The 17861-nt window shown below is 41.2% G+C and overlaps 1 protein-coding gene across 2 annotated transcripts; it reads left to right on the top strand.

The window, feature by feature from the left end:
- The first annotated feature begins 543 nt into the window (after positions 1–543).
- On the top strand, positions 544–16429 carry LOC139541465 (protein shisa-like-2A). Of its 2 annotated transcripts, none has more exons than XM_071346139.1 (3): positions 544–883; positions 5808–5944; positions 15459–16429. In XM_071346139.1, exons 1-3 carry the CDS (start codon positions 702–704, stop codon positions 15650–15652), a joined length of 513 nt encoding a protein of 170 aa, XP_071202240.1. In that variant the 5' UTR covers positions 544–701; the 3' UTR covers positions 15653–16429. The 2 variants fall into 2 exon arrangements, with proteins under 2 accessions (XP_071202240.1, XP_071202241.1); XM_071346140.1 differs by lacking the exon at positions 544–883 and adding an exon at positions 2847–4016.
- Positions 16430–17861: the final 1432 nt, after the last annotated feature.

Below are 17861 nucleotides of genomic sequence, written 5' to 3'. Positions count from 1 at the left end.
CACTGTGACAACTGTACACAGAAATGTCGATAGAGGTAGAATAAACCAGCCTTAAGTCTTGAAATCTTTGGTTGTTTAGTACACTACTGTACGCACTCTGTTTAGCACATAGCCTCACATGTGAATGCTTAAAGAGATGGGTGGGGATATGGCTTAAGAGGGGGTTTTGTGCTTGATACTGTTTTACTGTCAGAGAAACACAGGAGCATCATTCAACATCCCACTAATCACACACCAAAGACATCCATGATAATATATGCTTTACATTGCGAACAGCAATTAAACTCTTTCTATTTCTAATAGAATGTAACCATTAACAAGCCAACCAGTGGGCAAAACTGACAATAAACTCATGCATCCTGGTGCACTGGACGTGAATACAAATTAGCACCAAGGACATCTATACTCTGTTAGGGAAGGCCAAATGAAGGCAATTCTGAACAGATGCACACGAGCGCGCGCACACACACAGACACACACAGAGAGAGGTATAGTGTTTTCTTTGGAGATTGCGTTACAGTGGGGCGAGGAGAGAGAGAGAGAGGCGGGCTCAGTAATGGGGACTTACTTAAATACCTTGCAAGTCAACCAGCAAGACACAGAGCACTCAGCTGTTTGGATTGACAATAATATGGACGGATTGAAACTTCAACTGATCTAACATATTGTATAGTTGGCGTGTCTGCGCGTTTGGGGTCAGCATGAGCGGGGACTGCACGAGCTACTACAACGCAGAGAAAGTGCTCATAAACGAGTTCATGTGCCCTAAACCGGACAACGATGCAGGAGCTCTTTTCTGCTGTGGCTTCAATGACATGAAATACTGTTGTGATGACCCCAACAGTTTTTTCCCATACGAGTATGGATACATGTGGTGGTTGAGGTAAGAATAAGAATGTAACTATGCTAATGTATAAGGAATGCCTATTACACTTTGCACTGCACTCTTTCTTTTATACAGTGAATTTCTCTCTGGCAACTCCCAAATGTGGTAGGTGTATTGGTGAAAATATGTATTGGTGTATTGGTAAAACGCAACTACAATGCTAGAAGCCATGCATCAATGGCTCCATCAACACATCACAGGAAGGTGCTTGTTGCATTATGTAAACCTATAAGTGAAAATGAATGCTGTCAAGTCCCCACATTAACATACTCATATAAAACAAATCTAATGATGATGAAGCCAGTGGATTTAAGAATAAGAACACACTCATTTACAGCGACCTTTGCAGCATTGCAGTGTAGGAGAGGTGAAGACTTCAATAAGCAAATTAGTAGGAGCTGTGGAAAATTAGATGCTCTTGATATTGTGAGGATCCAGATCTGAGTTTCTACAAAAATGCATTGAAATGTCAGAGAATAGCCTACCAAAGTGCTAAACTTGAAGGGAATTTTGTATTTGGGTCTTTTTTAAATTGAATTTCAACTTGATGTCACAGATAGGTCTGCAAAATGCTTTGACATATGAAATGAGTGTTCTAATGACAGTAGCATGCCATAAACACTTCCCATGAACACTTAATTGGATGTTTAGCCAGTGATACAAAAGCTATTATATGAGTCATTCAGAAGCTGTCAGAAGGCACATTGTACTACTGTACTATAACGTCTTCTTCACGATGTGAAGATGATGGAGCCAGCTGTTGAGTCTGTCAGGCAGGTAGTCATCATGTATAAAAGCCACCTTAAAGCACCAATCTGCAGTTCAAACAATAAACAGTTGAGGGATGCAGCTTGAGAAACTCTAGACAGAGCCATGGATGCAAGGACTGACCATCCATGAGATAAAAATGATAGTTTTAAGCATGTTTTGAAGCTAGAAAAATGTTTGTTATCATTGACTTTGTTTACAAACATTGGAGTAAAACAAAAATCAATGGCTATACATATATCATTCAGTTAACAGTCTAAAAATTAATGTAGCAACTGCGGATTGCTCCTTTACTGCATTATTCAGTTATTCACTTATACAGGCTTTTTAATATTTCCATGGAGTCAGTCCTTCAAACCACCCAACATTATGAGGGGGTTCTGTTTTCTCCTACAAATACAGTAGTATCCTGTAGCAATATTGTGTTTGAGCAGTAGCTGTCTTACAATCTCTTTCATTCACATGGTAACAAAACGCCTGGCTATCCTGTAGTGTTTGTGATATTGTATAGTTGTAGTTCAATGTTTTTAATAAAAAGGCTGCGAGGCTCCCTATGAGGCTCCCTGTGAGGCTCCCTATGGGCTGCTTTAAGGCAACCAGCAATGGGGAAGGTTACTGTCAACAGCATCTGTAGGAGTTAGTACTTAGACATATAGAGACAGATATCACACTATTGAGCAAAAGACAGGTGTACATTAGAATATAAGAGGAGAAGGCAATTCGTGAGTGCATTTGCCATTCTGGTAAAAACAGGAAACTAAGACATAACAGACATAATGGCCAAAGCCATAAAAAGCATAAAGGGTAAAAAGGAAGAGGCGACACTTAAAGTACATTGTCTATTGTCTAGGACAGGAAACTAAAGCAAGGCCATAAGTGCATAGAATGGCTGGACATACCGAGGTCAGAGGGACACACAAAGGAGGGGGCCAGCCAAATGACCAACAGATGGACTATAGGCATAATACATATTTATTTTAGGACACGAGAGGGTCCTGGCACCATTGTAATCTAATCAAGAGCGGATACAGGCGTTATTGGGCATGAACAAGCAGGAAGTTTGAAATGAAAGATAATAGTGACAGACAGACTAAGGGAAGGAACTTCATTTGCATATGGGATGGACTCATTTGATGTATGTGTATAAGAACAGAGCCAGTGCTTATGGAAGTTGGTCTTTCCGCGGACTGACACGGCTTCTGATATTTTATATTAAAAGCCTATATTGAATTTACAAGTTCTTGTAAGAGTGTTATATTTCTGAGACGATTATCCACGACACATCCCCTCTCCTTCTGATCTAGTTCTATAAATAGATCACAAGGGCAACCTGTGGAGAAAGAAAGTAATTTTGAAAGGGCTTCCCGTGGACCTGTGGAGAAAGAAAGTCATCTTGAAAAGGCTTCTTGTTGACCTGTGGAGGAAGAAAGCCATCTTGAAAGGGCTTCCTGAGGATTCCACAGTGAATGACTGATCATAGAGAGATCACATGAACAAGGGTTGCTGCTGTGAAAGAAGTGAAAGAAGTCCTTACAGAACTGAACATAAAAGTTTATGATTTTAATCCCATGGCAGAGAGCAGAGAGTGATGCAGGTGTTCATAAGTGTTCCTTTGATACCTTGGTTAACTTCTCTAGGGTAGGGCAGCATTCGGAATTTTGGATGAAAAGCATGCCCAAATTAAACTGCCAGCTACTCATCCCCAGAAGATAAGATATGCATAGTATTAGTAGATTTGGATAGAAAACACTCTGACGTTTCTAAAACGGTTTGAATCATGTCTGTGAGTAAAACAGAACTTATTTAGCAGGCGAAACCCCGAGGACAAACCATTCAGATTAGTTTTTTTGAGGTCACTCTCTTTTCAATGGATTTTCATTGGGAAACCAGATTTCTAAGGGACCTGCTTGCAGTTCCTACCGCTTCTACTGGATGTCAACAGTCTTGAAAAATTGGTTGAGGTTATTCCTTTGTGTCATGAAGAAGTACGGCCATCTTGAACGAGAGTCACTCGAGGTGTGCTGTTAGATAGAAGCGCGTGACCAGAAAGCTAGCTATAGTTGGTTTTAATCCTGTATTGAACACAGATCATCCCGTCTTCAATTTTATCGATTATTAACGTTAAAAAATACCTAAAGTTGTATTACAAAAGTAGTTTACAATTTTTTGGCAAAGTTTACAGGTAACCTTTGAGATATTTTGTAGTCACGTTTGAGCAAGTTGGAACCGGTGTTTTCTGGATCAAACGCGCCAAATAAATGGACATTTTGGATATATATATCGACGGAATTAATAGAACAAAAGGACCATTTGTGATGTTTATGGGACATATTGGAGTGCCAACAACAGAAGCTCGTCAAACGTAAGGCATGAATTATATTTGTATTTCTGCGTTTTGTGTCGCGCTTGCAGGGTTGAAATATGCTTATCTCTCTTTGTTTACAACGGTGCTATCCTCAGATAATAGCATCGTTTGCTTTCGCCAAAAGGCCTATTTGAATTCTGACATGTTGGCTGGATTCACAACCAGTGTAGCTTTAATTTGGTATCTTTCATGTGTGATTTAATGAAAGTTTGATTTTTATAGTAATTTTTATAGTAATTATTTTGAATTTGGCACTCTGCATTTTCTCAGGCTTTTTGCCAAGTGAGACAGTAGTGTCCCGCCTAAACTCAGATTTTTGGATATAAATATGAACTTTACCGAACAAAACATACATGTATTGTGTAACATGAAGTCCTATGAGTGTCATCTGATGAAGTTCATCAAACGTTAGTGATTCATTTTATCTCTATTTCTGCTTTTTGTTACTCCTCTCTTTGGCTGGAAAAATGGCTGTCTTTTTCTGTGACTTGGCTCATACCTAACATAATCGTTTGGTGTGCTTTCGTCGTAAAACCTTTTTGAAATCGGACACTTTGGCTGGATTTACAACAAGTGTATCTTTAAAATGGTGTAAAATACTTGTATGTTTGAGGAATTTAAATTATGGGATTTCTGTTGTTTTGAATTTGGCGCCCTGCAGTTTCACTGGCTGTTGACGAGGTGGGACGCTACCGTCCCTCATACCCTAGAGAAGTTAATAACAGGAAGTTGAAAATTATACATCAGGCTTAGGTTAGACATTACTATGTGCTTGTGTGTGAGTGTCTGTTTGTGTGTGTGCGTGTGCGCGTGCACGTGCCAAACATAATATAAATCTCAAAATAATCTGTTGCTGATCCTAATGCCTTTTCAAAAAGCTGCTCTGTGTCTTTTTCAGACTCATTCATCATTATTGTTAAGTTGTGGCACTGGCATCTTGTGGCAACAGTGATCTGTCTTCATAAACCACTATAGGCTCTTTCAGAATGCATATTAAATGCACTTGTAATTGAATGATAATATTCCACCTGACTAGGCACTGATACAGGATAACTATTCCCTCCACTCTCTTGTGCTTTAAGTTTTAGGTGAGACTTAATTGATTTGATTGATTTAACAGTCAATTAGTTTGATTGAAGTTGTTTTCTTAGGTGCTTTGCATTTTGGGTAAAAAAACGAAGAAAGCTCTAGTTTCTGATTGGGAATGAAACACCAGTCAGTCAAAGCAGAAATGAAAAGTAATGGCAAATAGTCTGGTATAATTTCAAATTAAATTACTTAGAGGCAGTGATTGTAGATATCATAAAAGTTTTTTTTTCATCAAAGGACTTTTCTTCTCATTTCAGTGGAATGCATGTGTCAGCAATGCATACAGTGGAAGAATTTCATTTGAATTTGAAGTTGAACGTTGTCAAAGTGGAAATTATGTTTTGCCTTTGATCACACTCAACAGTCTCTCAGCTACTGCTTCACAACTTCTAAAACATATGATAACATTTTCAAACGTCAAAAAAAGTTTATATCTTTGAAAGTGCATAGAAGAAGTTAAATATCTCTTGTTTTCTTCCTCTCCTATTCTCTCTTTCATTTGTCTGCTGTACTTTATATTCCCTTTTCTCTTTCATTCGTTCCATGAAATTCTCTCTCTCGCTCTTGCTCTCTCTGTCTCGCTCCCTCTCTCTGTCGCTGTCACTCTGTCTCTCTCTCGTCTTTCTCTCTCTCTATCGCTCTCTCACTCACACTCCCTCTCTCTATTCCTCCCCTCTTCTCACCCACTCTGTCTGACAGTCTGGGAGCGCTGGTTGGCCTGTCCATAGCAGCTGTGGTGCTGCTAGCGTTCATCATCACTGTCTGTGTCCTGTGCTATCTGTTCATTGCGACCAAACCCAGAGGCCTTGACAACGGACTGCCCCTCATAGCACCAGGTATGTCACCAACTGTATGACCCACTATTACAAGGCAAGGGTCGTATTCACTACGCACCAAACGGAAGAAAACTGAAACAGGGAGGGACTACCTGTTTTCGTTTTCTGTTAAAAAGCGCTTTGCTACGTTGTGCCCCAATGAATAGGACCCATGCCAAAAGAGCCTATAGAATCCAATATAGTATCATATGTTCATTTATCCCACCCTCAAGGTGCTTTAATGCTACAGTATATGATGGAAACAGAAGATATGAACAGAAGTAAAGCTCATCTCTATGGAAATAATTTTAATTTGACATGCCAGAAGGGCTTGGGGCATCTGTCTTCTGTGGTTCCAGTAGCACTCAGATTCAGATTGGAATGACTTCTGGTGTATAGGATGCAGTAAGATGGCCATTCCTTAGTACAGTAGGAACAAATAACATTGAAAACAGGGGCTGATTATGAATGCTCTAGCAAAGGGCTCCTACAGTGGCTCAATGACTTTCCACTTATCTGGAGGCCACACAGGCAGAATAACCTCCAAGCCTTAAAATCCATTATCATCCTAGATACCAAGGTTGTACTTAATATAAGTAGCCTTCTTACAATAAAAGTTCATTGTGAGAAAGAGAGTGAGAGAGTCAGTATAAAATGTGTGTGTGAGCAAATTAAGTGAGTGTGTGTGTTGAAGTGTCAGTGTGCGTGAGTGTGTAGAGTCCTGTGAGTGTGCATAGAGATAAAAATACAAGGGTAATGTCACGTTCTGACCATAGTTCTTGTGTGTTTTGCTTGTTTTAGTGTTGGTCAGGACGTGAGCTGGGTGGGCATTCTATGTTGTGTGTCTAGTTTGTCTGTTTCTATGTTTGGCCTAATATGGTTCTCAATCAGAGGCAGATGTTTTGTGTTGTCTCTGATTGGGAATCATATATAGGTGGCTTGTTTTGTGTTGGGGTTTGTTGGGTGGTGGTTTCCTGTCTTTGTGTTTTCTCTGCACCAGCTAGGACTGTATCGGTTTGCCACATTTTGTAATTGTTAAGTGTTCACGTTTATCGTCATTATTAAATATGTTGAGCACAAACTACGCTACGTCTTGGTCCGATCCCTGCTACACCTTCTCTTCTCGTGAAGAGGAGGAAGGCTGCCGTTACAGGTAAACTCAGATAGTCCGTGTAGCCATTTTGTTAGATATTTAGCAATTTTATGGCTTGGGGATTGAGACTGTTGGTGTCAGACTTGATGCACCAGTACCGCTTGCCTTGCGGAAGCAGAGAGAATAGTCTATGGCTTGGGTGGCTGGAGTCTTTAACAAGTTTTGTCTGGTAGAGAGTCATTGTAGGGCAGATCACGGTTGGATCTTCCCCTGTAATCCGTAATGGACTATAGCCCCTGTCACATGCGGCAGGTGTCGGCACCTATGTAATATGATTCCATCTTTCCTATATTGTCCTTTTGCTCGTTTGATGACTCTGTGGAGGTCGAAGCAGGAATTTTTGTACTTGTCTGCGATACCCCTGTGGGGAACCTTCACTGTGGGGACAACGTTGCTGATGCATTTCCTAATGAAGCCGGTGACAGAGGTGGTTACCTCATCGATGTTATCGGGGGGAGTTTCGGAACATATTTCAGTCTCCGCTAGCAAAGCAGTCCTTTAGCATAATCTCTGATTCTGATGACCAATTCTCAACAGAGCAAGTCACTGGTACTTCCTGTTGGAGCTTCTGCTTGTAAAACAGGAAACAGGAGTACAGAGTCATGATCTGATTTGCCGAATGGGGGATGCAGGAGTAGGACTGTGGCGGTCATGAAATTTTGTCACCCGGTGATTGTCAAGCAAATTACTGCCAGACTCACTAATTTACCGTTAATTAGCTTAAACACATTTAGCATCTCCTGACTTCCATGCATAGCATACAAGCCACTGATTCAGACCTTTGTAACATCTACATTTTAAATAGTCTAATAAATGCATTTAATATATAGCCTACACCATCACAATAAATCGCACAATAGACAGATACTTTGTGTTGTAGACTACAGGAAAAGGAAGACCGAGCACGCTCCCATTCTCGTTGACGGGGCTGTAGTGGAGCAGGTTGAGAGCTTCAAGTTCCTTGGTGTCCAAATTGCCAACAAACTAACATGGTCCAAGCTAGAGGTCGACCGATTAATCGGCATAGTTAATTAGGGCCGATTTCAAGTTTTCATAACAATCGGTAATCAGCCTTTTTGGATGCCGATTATGGCCGATTACATTGCAATCCACGAGGAAACTGCGTGGCAGGCTGACCACCTGTTACGCGAGTGCAGCATCAAAAGGACCTTGTGGCTGCAAGGAGCCAAGGTAAGTTGCTAGCTAGCATTAAACTTTTTTATTTTTTAAATTTTATTTCACTTTTATTTAACCAGGTAGGCCAGTTGAGAACAAGTTCTCATTTACAACTGTGACCTGGCCAAGATAAAGCAAAGCAGTGCGACAAAAACAATGACAGAGTTACACATGCGATAAACAAACTTACAGTCAATAATACAGTAGAAAAATAAAATATAATCTGTATACAGTGTGTGCAAATGAAGTAAGGAGGTAAGGCAATAAATAGGCCAATGGTGGGAAAGTAATTACAATTTAGCAATTTACACTGGAGTGATATATGTGCAGATGAGGATGTGCAAGTAGAAATACTGGTGTGAAAAAGAGCAGAAAAACAAAAACAAATATGGGGATCAGGTAGGTCGTTGGTTGGATGGCCTGTGTACAGATGGGCTGTGTACAGCTACAGCGATCGGTAAGCTGCTCTGACAGCTGACGCTTAAAGTTATTGAGAGAGATATAAGTCTCCAACTTCAGGGATTTTTGCAATTCGTTCCAGTCATTGACAGCAGAGAACTGGAAGGAAAGGCGGCCAAAATAGGTGTTGGCTTTGGTGGGTATTGCTATGGTGACCAGTGAGCTGAGATAAGGCGGAGCTATACCTAGCAAAGACTTATAGATTACCTGGAGCCAGTGGGTTTGGCGACGAATATGTAGCGAGGACCAGCCAACGAGAGCATACAGGTCGCAGTGGTGGGTTGTATATGGGGCTTTGGTGACAAAACGGATGGCACTGTGATAGACTGCATTCAATTTGCTGAGTAGAGTGTTGGAGGCTAATTTGTAAATGGCGTCGCTGAAGTCAAGGATCGGCAGGATAGTCAGTTTTACGGGGGTAAGTTTGGCAGCATGAGTGAAGGGGGCTTTGTTGCAAAATAGGAAGCCGATTCTAGATTTAACTTTGGATTGGAGATGCTTAATGTGAGTCTGGAAGGAGAGTTTACAGTCTAGCCAGACACCTAGGTATTTATAGTTGTCCACATATTCTAAGTCAGAACCGTCCAGAGTAGTGATGCTAGTCGGGCGGGCGGGTGCGGGCAGTGATCGGTTGAAGAGCATGCATTTCATTTTACTAGTATTTAAGAGCAGTTGGAGGCCACGGAAGGAGAGTTGTATGGCATTTAAGCTCGTTTGGAGGTTTGTAAACACAGTTTCCAAAGAAGGGCCAGATGTATACAGAATGGTGTCGTCCGCGTAGAGATGGATCAAAGAATCACCCGCAGCAAGAGCGACATCATTGAGATATACAGAGAAAAGAGTCGTCCCGAGAATTGAACTCTGTGGCACCCCCATAGAGACTGCCAGAGGTCTGGAAAAGAGGCCCTTTGATTTGACACACTGAACTCTATCTAAGTAGTTAGTGAACCAGGCGAGGCAGTCATTAGAGAAACCAAGGTCTGTTGAGTCTGCCGATAAGAATGCGGTGATTGACAGTGTTGAAACAGTACTGTCTTTTATCGATGGCGGTTATGATATAATTTAGGACCTTGAGCGTGGCTAAGGTGCACCCGTGACCAGCTCGGAAACCAGATTGCATAGCGGAGAAGGTACGGTGGGATTCGAAATGGTCGGTGATCTGTTTGTTCACTTGGCTGTCGAAGACTTTAGAAAGGCAGGGCAGGATGGATATAGGTCTGTAACAGTTTGGGTCTAGAGTGTCTCCCCCTTTGAAGAGGGGGATGACCGCGGCCACTTTCCAATCTTTAGGGATCTCAGACGATACGAAAGAGTAATAGTAATTTTATCTTGTAAAAAAACAATCAATCTTCACATAATCACTAGTTAACTACACATGGTTGATGATAATACTAGATTAACTAGCTTGTCCTGCGTTGCATACAATCAATGTGGTGCCTGTGAATTTATCATCGAATCACAGCCTACTTCAACTTCGCCAAACGGGTGATGATTTAACAAAAGATAATTCGCGAAAAAAGCACAATCGTTTCACAAATGAACCGACCCATAAACATCAATGCCTTTCTTAAAATCAATACACAGATGTATATTTTTTAAAACCTGCATATTTAGTTAAAAGAAATTCATGTTACCAGGCAATATTAACTAGCAAAATTGTGTCACTTCAGTGCAAGCAGAGTCAGGGTATATGCAACAGTTTGGGCCGCCTGGCTCGTTGCGAACTGTGTGAAGACCGTAATTAATTTGCCAAAATTGTACATAATTATGACATAACATTGAAGGTTGTGCAATGTAACAGCAATATTTAGACTTAGGGTTGCCACCCGTTCGATAAAATACGGAACGGTTCTGTATTTTACTGAAAGGAGAAACGTTTTGTTTTCGAAATGATCGTTTCCGGATTTGACCATATTAATGACCAAAGGCTCGTATTTCTGTGTTTATTATATTATAATTAAGTCTATGATTTGATATTTGATAGAGCAGTCTGACTGAGCGGTGGTAGGCAGCAGCTGGCTCGTAAACATTCATTCAAACAGCACTTTACTGCATTTTGCCAGCAGCTCTTAGCAATGCTTGAAGCACAGCGCTGTTTATGACTTCAAGCCTATCAACTCCCGAGATTAGGCTGGCAATACTAAAGTGCCTATAACAACATCCAGTAGTCAAAGGTATATGAAATACAAATGGTATAGAGAGAAATAGTTGACGCGTCATAATTCCTATAGTAACTACAACCTAAAACTTCTTAACTGGGAATATTGAAGAACTGGGAATATTGAACCACCAGCTTTCATATGTTCTCATGTTCTGAGCAAGAAACTTAAACGTTAGCTTTTTTACATGGCTGTCACGTTCCTGACCTTATTTCCTCTGTTTAGTCTTTATTTAGTTGGTCAGGACGTGAGCTGGGTGGGTATATTCTATGTTCTGTGTTTCTATGTTTAGGTTTGTCATTTGGCCTGATATGGTTCTCAATCAGAGGCAGGTGTTTTTCATTGTCTCTGATTGGGAACCATATTTAGGTAGCCTGTTTTCACTATTGGTTTGTGGGTGATTGTTTCCTGTGTCAGTGTTTGTGCCACACGGGACTGTTTTGGTTAGATTTACTTTTGTTATTTTGTATTGTGTCTTGTTCAGTTTATTATATTAAAACCATGGACACTTACTACGCTGCGTCTTGGTCCGATCCCTGCTACACCTCCTCTTCAGACGAAGAGGAGGAAATCTGCCGTTACAATGGCACATATTGCACTTTTACTTTCTTCTCTAACACTGTGTTTTTGCATTATTTAAACCAAATTGAACATGTTTCATTATTTATTTGAGACTTAATAGATTTTATTTATGTATTATATTAAGTTAAAATAAAAGTTAATTCAGTATTGTTGTAATTGTCATTATTACAAATATATATACAAATCGGCAGATTAATCGATATCGGCTTTTTCTGGTCCTCCAATAACCGGTATCGGTGTTGAAAAATCATAATCGGTCGACCTCTAGTCCAAGCACACCAAGACAGTCGTGAAGAGATTACTACAAAACCTATTCCCCCTCAGGAGACTGAAAAGATTTGGCATGAGTCCTCAGATCCTCAAAAGTTTTACAGCTGCACCATCGAGAGCATCCTGACTGGTGGCATCACAGCCTGGTATGGCAACATCTCGGCCTCTGGCCGCAAGGCACTACAGAGGGTAGTGCGTACGGCCCAGTACATCACTGGGGTCAATCTTCCTGCCATCCAGGACCTTTATACCAGGCAGTGCCAGAGGAAGACCCTAAAAATGGTCAAAGACTTCATCCACCCTAGTCATAGACTGTTCTCTCTGCTACCGCATGGCAAGCGGTACCGGAGCACCAAGTCTAGGTCCAAGAGGCTTCTAAACAGCTTCTACCCCCAAGCCATAAGTCTCCTGAACATCTAATCAAATGGCTACCCAGACTATTTGCATTGCCCACCCCCTCTTTTACGCCGCTGCTACTCTCTGTTATCTGTGCTTAGTCACTTTAATAACTCTACCTACATGTACATATTACCTCAATTACCTCGACACCGGTGCCCCCGCACATTGACTCTTTACTGGTACCCCCTGTATATAGTCTCGCTATTGTTATTTTACCTCTGCTCTTTAATTACTTGTTCCTTTTATTTCTTAATCGTATTCATATTTTTAAAACTACATTGTTGGTTAGGGACTTGTAAGTAAGCATTTCACTGTATTTGGCGCATGTGACTAATAAAAGGTGTTTTGATTTGATATGTGGTAGTGGAGTAGGGGCCTGAGGGCACACACTTAGTGTGTTGTGAATGTTTTTAAAATTGTATAACTGTCTTAACTTTGCTGGACCTCAGGAAGAGTAGCTACTGCCTTGGCAGCAGCTAATGGGGATCCATAATAAATACAAATATAAATGTCAGAGTGATTAGAGGGACAACAAAGTGCTGAGTACCAAGTTTGGTAGGCTACTAATGACCATCAGCAGCATCAGAACTTGGAGAAGCCTAATTATCATGACTAAACGGTCATGTGGAATTTGACTGCTGTCATGACTCGTAACCAGTGGTGGAAAAATAACCCAATTGTCATACTTGACTAAAAGTAAAGATACCTAAATAGAAAACGGCTCAAGTAAAAGGGAAAGTCACCCAGTAAAATACTACTTGAGTAAAAGTCTAAAAGTATTTGGTTTTAAATATGCATATCAAAAGTAAATGTATAAAAAAAAATCTAATTCCTTATATTAAGCAAACCTGACGGCACCATTTTCTTGTTTTTGTTATTTACGGATAGCCAGAGGCACACTCCAACACTCAGACATCTTTACAAACTAAGCAGTTGTGTTTAGTGAGTCCGCAAGATCAAAGGCAGTAGGGATGATCAGGAATTTTCTCTTTAAGTGCGTGATTTTGACAATTTTCAGGACAGCTAAGCATTCAAAATGCAACGAATACTTTGGGTGTCAAGGAAAATCTATGGAGTAAAAATTACATTATATTCTTTAGGAATGGAGAGAAGTAAAAGTTGTCAAAAATATAAATTGTAAAGTAGAGATACCCCAAAAAACGACTAAAGTAGTACTTGGAAATATATTTACTTAAGTACTTTACACCACTGCAGTGTGGCGATAATACGGTGGTCACCTTAACAGCCCTACACTGGAGGGCCTTGTATGCTTGCTTGTGGGTAGAGTAACAGTGGTCTAGGACTTTATCGACACTGCTGGCGAAGGAGACGTGTTGATGGAAGTTGGGCATTACGTGTCTTAATGGCGTGGAATTAACATCACCGGCAACAAGGAAATCAGCTTCTGGGTGCAAGTTTACCTGCTTGTTTATAGCCTCGTACACTTTTTTAAGTGCCAGGTGGAATGTGTACAACAGTCACAATAACAGCTGAAAACTCCCTCGAGAGGTAGAAGCGTTGGCATTTGACCATCGGGTGAACAATGGTTCTAGACTTCCACTGCGCTTGATTAAGCTCAAAATTTGTTGTTGATGAAGAGGTAAACCCCTCCCCCTCTCGATTTCCCTGACTGGATAGCCATAGAGGAAGCCTGCAGGAAGCCAGAAAGCGTCTGTTAATAGAAAAGTTCACAGTTAATTTCTTCCCACACCTGCTGAGAATTGTTTGTGTGCGTTTCTGTGCGCATGCGTGTGTGCGTGGTTGCCTCCAACCCACGCCTGTACCTTCCTTCACCCTGGAGGTACATGGTCACCCAACACTCTGCCTAAGTTACTTAACGAGTCTAAAGCCCATGGTACGCTGGCAAGAACTGGGGAGGATCCTTCTAATCCTTCTCTTATTCAAAAATATTTTCTATGATCTTGAACATGCCTTGGCAAAGTATTCAAATGCACATTTTTCACATTTTGTAGCCTTGGAGCCTTCAATTTGTGCAGCACATTTGAAACATGACCCTGTGTGAAGCGTACATTCTAATTTGTTTTTATTTCTCACGTGTTTGTATTTTATCTTATATTCTTACCTTTGATATACTGCATTGTTGGGAAAGAGCTTGCTAGTAAGCATTTCACTGTACTGTTTACACCTGCTGTATCCTGTGCACGTGACAAATAAACTCAGATTTTTATATGCATAAACTGAACTGGGTGAATACTTTTTCAAACTGTGTGTGTATATTTGTGAGTGTCTGTTTGTGTGCCTGCCAGGCCAGAGCAATAACAAAATATACCCACTGCTGCCATGCTGAGAAAAACAATGAATGCTGCGTAGCCCTTGAAATGTGATGGGGAACCAGAAGAAAACACAGCCAATCCACAGTGGAGTGTACTACTGATGTTAATCCTCTGCGATCAGTTTCATAGTGGGGGATGAAACTGAGCTGATGTTGAAAGGTACGGCTGTCTGCTCGTAATTGTAATGTAGATTCATGCAAGGGCTAAAATTTGATTTGATTTGCAGCATTCAGAGTGCCTTTCGTTAACTACACAACTCTACTCTCAAAATGAAAGCGTCATTAACCAAAAAGAAAATGTTAGTCTGAAAATCAAAAAGCGTTATTTGAGATTAAATTCTGTAGCATTCTCAAAGTAAGGACTCAGGGTAGACTTTCATATGGAAATGACTATCTCACTCACGAACACTCACTCTCAATATGCACAGTTTGACCAGTCGAGCAACGTCAACCAATAACTCCCATTGTGATTGCCTTTGTCTGATTGGTAAAGTGAACAAAATCCATTGGCTAACTGGCTACAGAGATCATGGAGTTTGAGGTTTTTATAGTGAAAAGAAAGCCCATAGAATTAGAATTGAATTAGATGTTGGACAAGTCGATTATTTGTCACTCTGTGTAATCAGTTCATGTGAAAGTAGACTGATTCATTTTACAAGATGGTGTACAGGATGTCCCTAATAATAATAGTGAAAGATAGATTTTTCCTATGACATGTCAAATATATCTTTAGACAGTGTCTATTTAGGATTCCTCCTTGTCCTTTCCACTTGATATATATATATAAGGATTTCAGTTAGCTATCCAATTGTATGCTTTCCAGCATGGCTAGTCAGAAACCATATTTTTTATGAATAAGAAGCTACTGGTTCTGGAGTATAATGAAAATAACTAACACTCAATATCAGTCAGCAGATATTTATAACATTTTAGAGCGGGGACCCATAGAGAGCAAAGCTCTCCATCTCATAGTAATGTATTACATGATTCTTCATCAGACACAAAATACAAAATGTAACTAATGTGAAAACATTGTATTTTCAGGTGCTGAACCCAGTCCACGAGAGGGGCCGAGTCGGAGTCACCCCAGTAGCCCCCCTACGGGTCCCCAAGGGTTTAAGAAGCACTTCTTGAGTGGTAAACTGGACTGTGACAACCAGCCTCCAGATCCAGACCGCCTCTTCCAGAGGTGCTTCATGGCCACCGTCACCACCATCAATGTGGAGGGGTCCTCATAGACTGGCCTATGACTCTCAAACCAGTATAGACTGGGAGGAGAGGAGGATGGCTGTGTAAGAGGCGGAGAAGATAGGAGCATTAAATCAGACTGACAATGCATCTACTACCAGGACTCTCTCTCTCTTTTTCTCTCTATTTTTGTCTCCTCTTTAAAGGTCCAATGCAGCCTTTTACAGTATATCTCAATATCACATGATTTATGGGTAATAATTAAGTATCTTACTGTGACTGTTTTCAATTAAAATGGCCAAAGATATGCAAAAATAGCTTCTTAGCAAAGAGCAATTTCTCAAGCAAGATTTTTGCTAGGACTGTCTAGGAGTTGCCTGAGTGGAGAAGGGAACACTGAAAACTAGCTGACATTGGCAAAGAGGTTTGGAACTCTCTTTCTTATTGGGCTGTTAACTAATTTACCACCTGGTGATGTCACCAGGCAGGCCAAAACATTTCAGGCGGTCTTTTCAAACAGCTCTTACAATTAAAGGGCATTATCATCATTTCCACAATTTCACAGTATTATTCCAATCTCAAAGTGTGGAAATATATATAAAATACAGGAAAAGGGACTGCACTGGGCCTTTAACTCTCTCATACCTCCCACTCTCTGTCGGTAATAATTTGTGGCTGTCCAACTGTCGTTCTGTTGCAGGTCTGGTGAAGCTATAGGGGAAGGGTAAAGGAAGAGAGGGGAGGCTAAAGGAAGAGAGGGGAGGCTAAAGGAAGAGAGGGGAGGGTAAAGGAAGGGGAGGCTAAAGGAAGGGGAGGCTAAAGGTGAGTAGAGGAGGGTGAAGGTGGGGAGAGGAGGGTGAAGGTGGGGAGAGGAGGGTGAAGGTGGGGAGAGGAGGGTAAAGTTGGGGAGGGGAGGGTAAAGTTGGGGAGGGGAGGGTGAAGGGAGGGTAAAGGAAGGAAGGGGAGGCTAAAGGAAGGGGAGGCTAAAGGTGAGTAGAGGAGGCTAAAGGTGAGTAGAGGAGGGTGAAGGTGGGGAGAGGAGGGTGAAGGTGGGGAGAGGAGGGTAAAGTTGGGGAGGGGAGGGTAAAGTTGGGGAGGGTAAAGTTGGGGAGGGGAGGGTAAAGGGAGGGTAAAGGAAGGGAGGGAAGGGTAAAGGAAGGGAGGGGAGGGTGAAGGGAGGGGAGGGTAAAGGAGGGGGCTAAAGGAAGGGAGGGACGGAGGAGGGAGGGAGGGAGGGAGGGTAAAGGAAGGGAGGGGGGTAAAGGAAGGGAGGGAGGGGGGTAAAGGAAGGAAGGGAGGGAGGGGGGGAGGGGGTGAAGGGAGGTGGGGTAAAGTTAGATTAGATTTAGATCAAAACAAATCTCCTCGCATGATGACATATGAAACCTGATTTGCCTGGAAGCTAAAAAATCTAATCTGTATTTGTATAATCCAAGAAGTCAGTACTGTACCTCCAAGACACTTCATTATAGGCCATGAGATTGGTTAATTTGACAGCTTTCTGGTGCATATCATGAGTATGAACTGTTCTGTCTAAATGATGCAGTATGAGTCATCATCGTTTCATGGGCCTATATGTCTCTGCGTGGGTTGACACAAACATATTGAAATTCAAACATGCTATGACTAACTCTGCGTTGTGGTAATGTCATAACATCATGCGTGTAAAAAAAAAATTATCCACAAAACACAGGGAAAAGCACATTGAACAATCACTCCCCCCGCCCAAAAATACTATACCATACTATGAAACAAAGATAAATTATATAAAGAATGATAGTAAAAAGCTTTGGGGCACCTTAAATAAAATTTTGGGGAAAAAAGCCAACTCGGCTCCTTCATTCATTGAATCAGATGGCCCATGCATCACAAAGCCCACTGATATTGCAAACTACTTTAATGACTTTTTCAATGGCAAGATAAGCAAACTTAGGGATGACATGCCAGCAACAAATGCTGACGCTACATATCCAAGTATATCGGACCAAATTATGAAAGACAAGAATTGTACTTTTGAATTCCGTAAAGTCAGTGTGGAAGAGGTAAAAAAATGTTTTGTTGACTATCAACAATGACAAGCCACCGGGGTCTGACAATCTGGATGAAAAATGACTGAGGATAATAGCAGACGATATTGCCACTCCTATTTGCCATATGTTCAATTTAAGCCTACTAGAGAGCGTGTGCCCTCAAGCCTGGAGGGAAGCGAAAGACATTCCGCTACCCAAGAATAGTAAAGCCCCCTTTACTGGCTCAAAT

This window comes from Salvelinus alpinus, chromosome 16 (genome assembly GCF_045679555.1).
Source record: "Salvelinus alpinus chromosome 16, SLU_Salpinus.1, whole genome shotgun sequence".
Taxonomy (NCBI): Eukaryota; Metazoa; Chordata; class Actinopteri; order Salmoniformes; family Salmonidae; genus Salvelinus; species Salvelinus alpinus.
This window is presented reverse-complemented; position numbering and strand designations above follow the sequence as displayed.

What these genes read in the sequence shown, in the direction of transcription:
- LOC139541465 (XM_071346139.1), top strand. Translation starts at nt 702, where the DNA reads ATGAGCGGGGACTGCACGAGCTACTACAACGCAGAGAAAGTGCTCATA. An exon ending in GGATACATGTGGTGGTTGAG is followed by an intron (nt 884 to 5,807) that starts GTAAGAATAAGA and finishes TCTGTCTGACAG; the next exon opens with TCTGGGAGCGCTGGTTGGCC. An exon ending in ACTGCCCCTCATAGCACCAG is followed by an intron (nt 5,945 to 15,458) that starts GTATGTCACCAA and finishes TTGTATTTTCAG; the next exon opens with GTGCTGAACCCAGTCCACGA.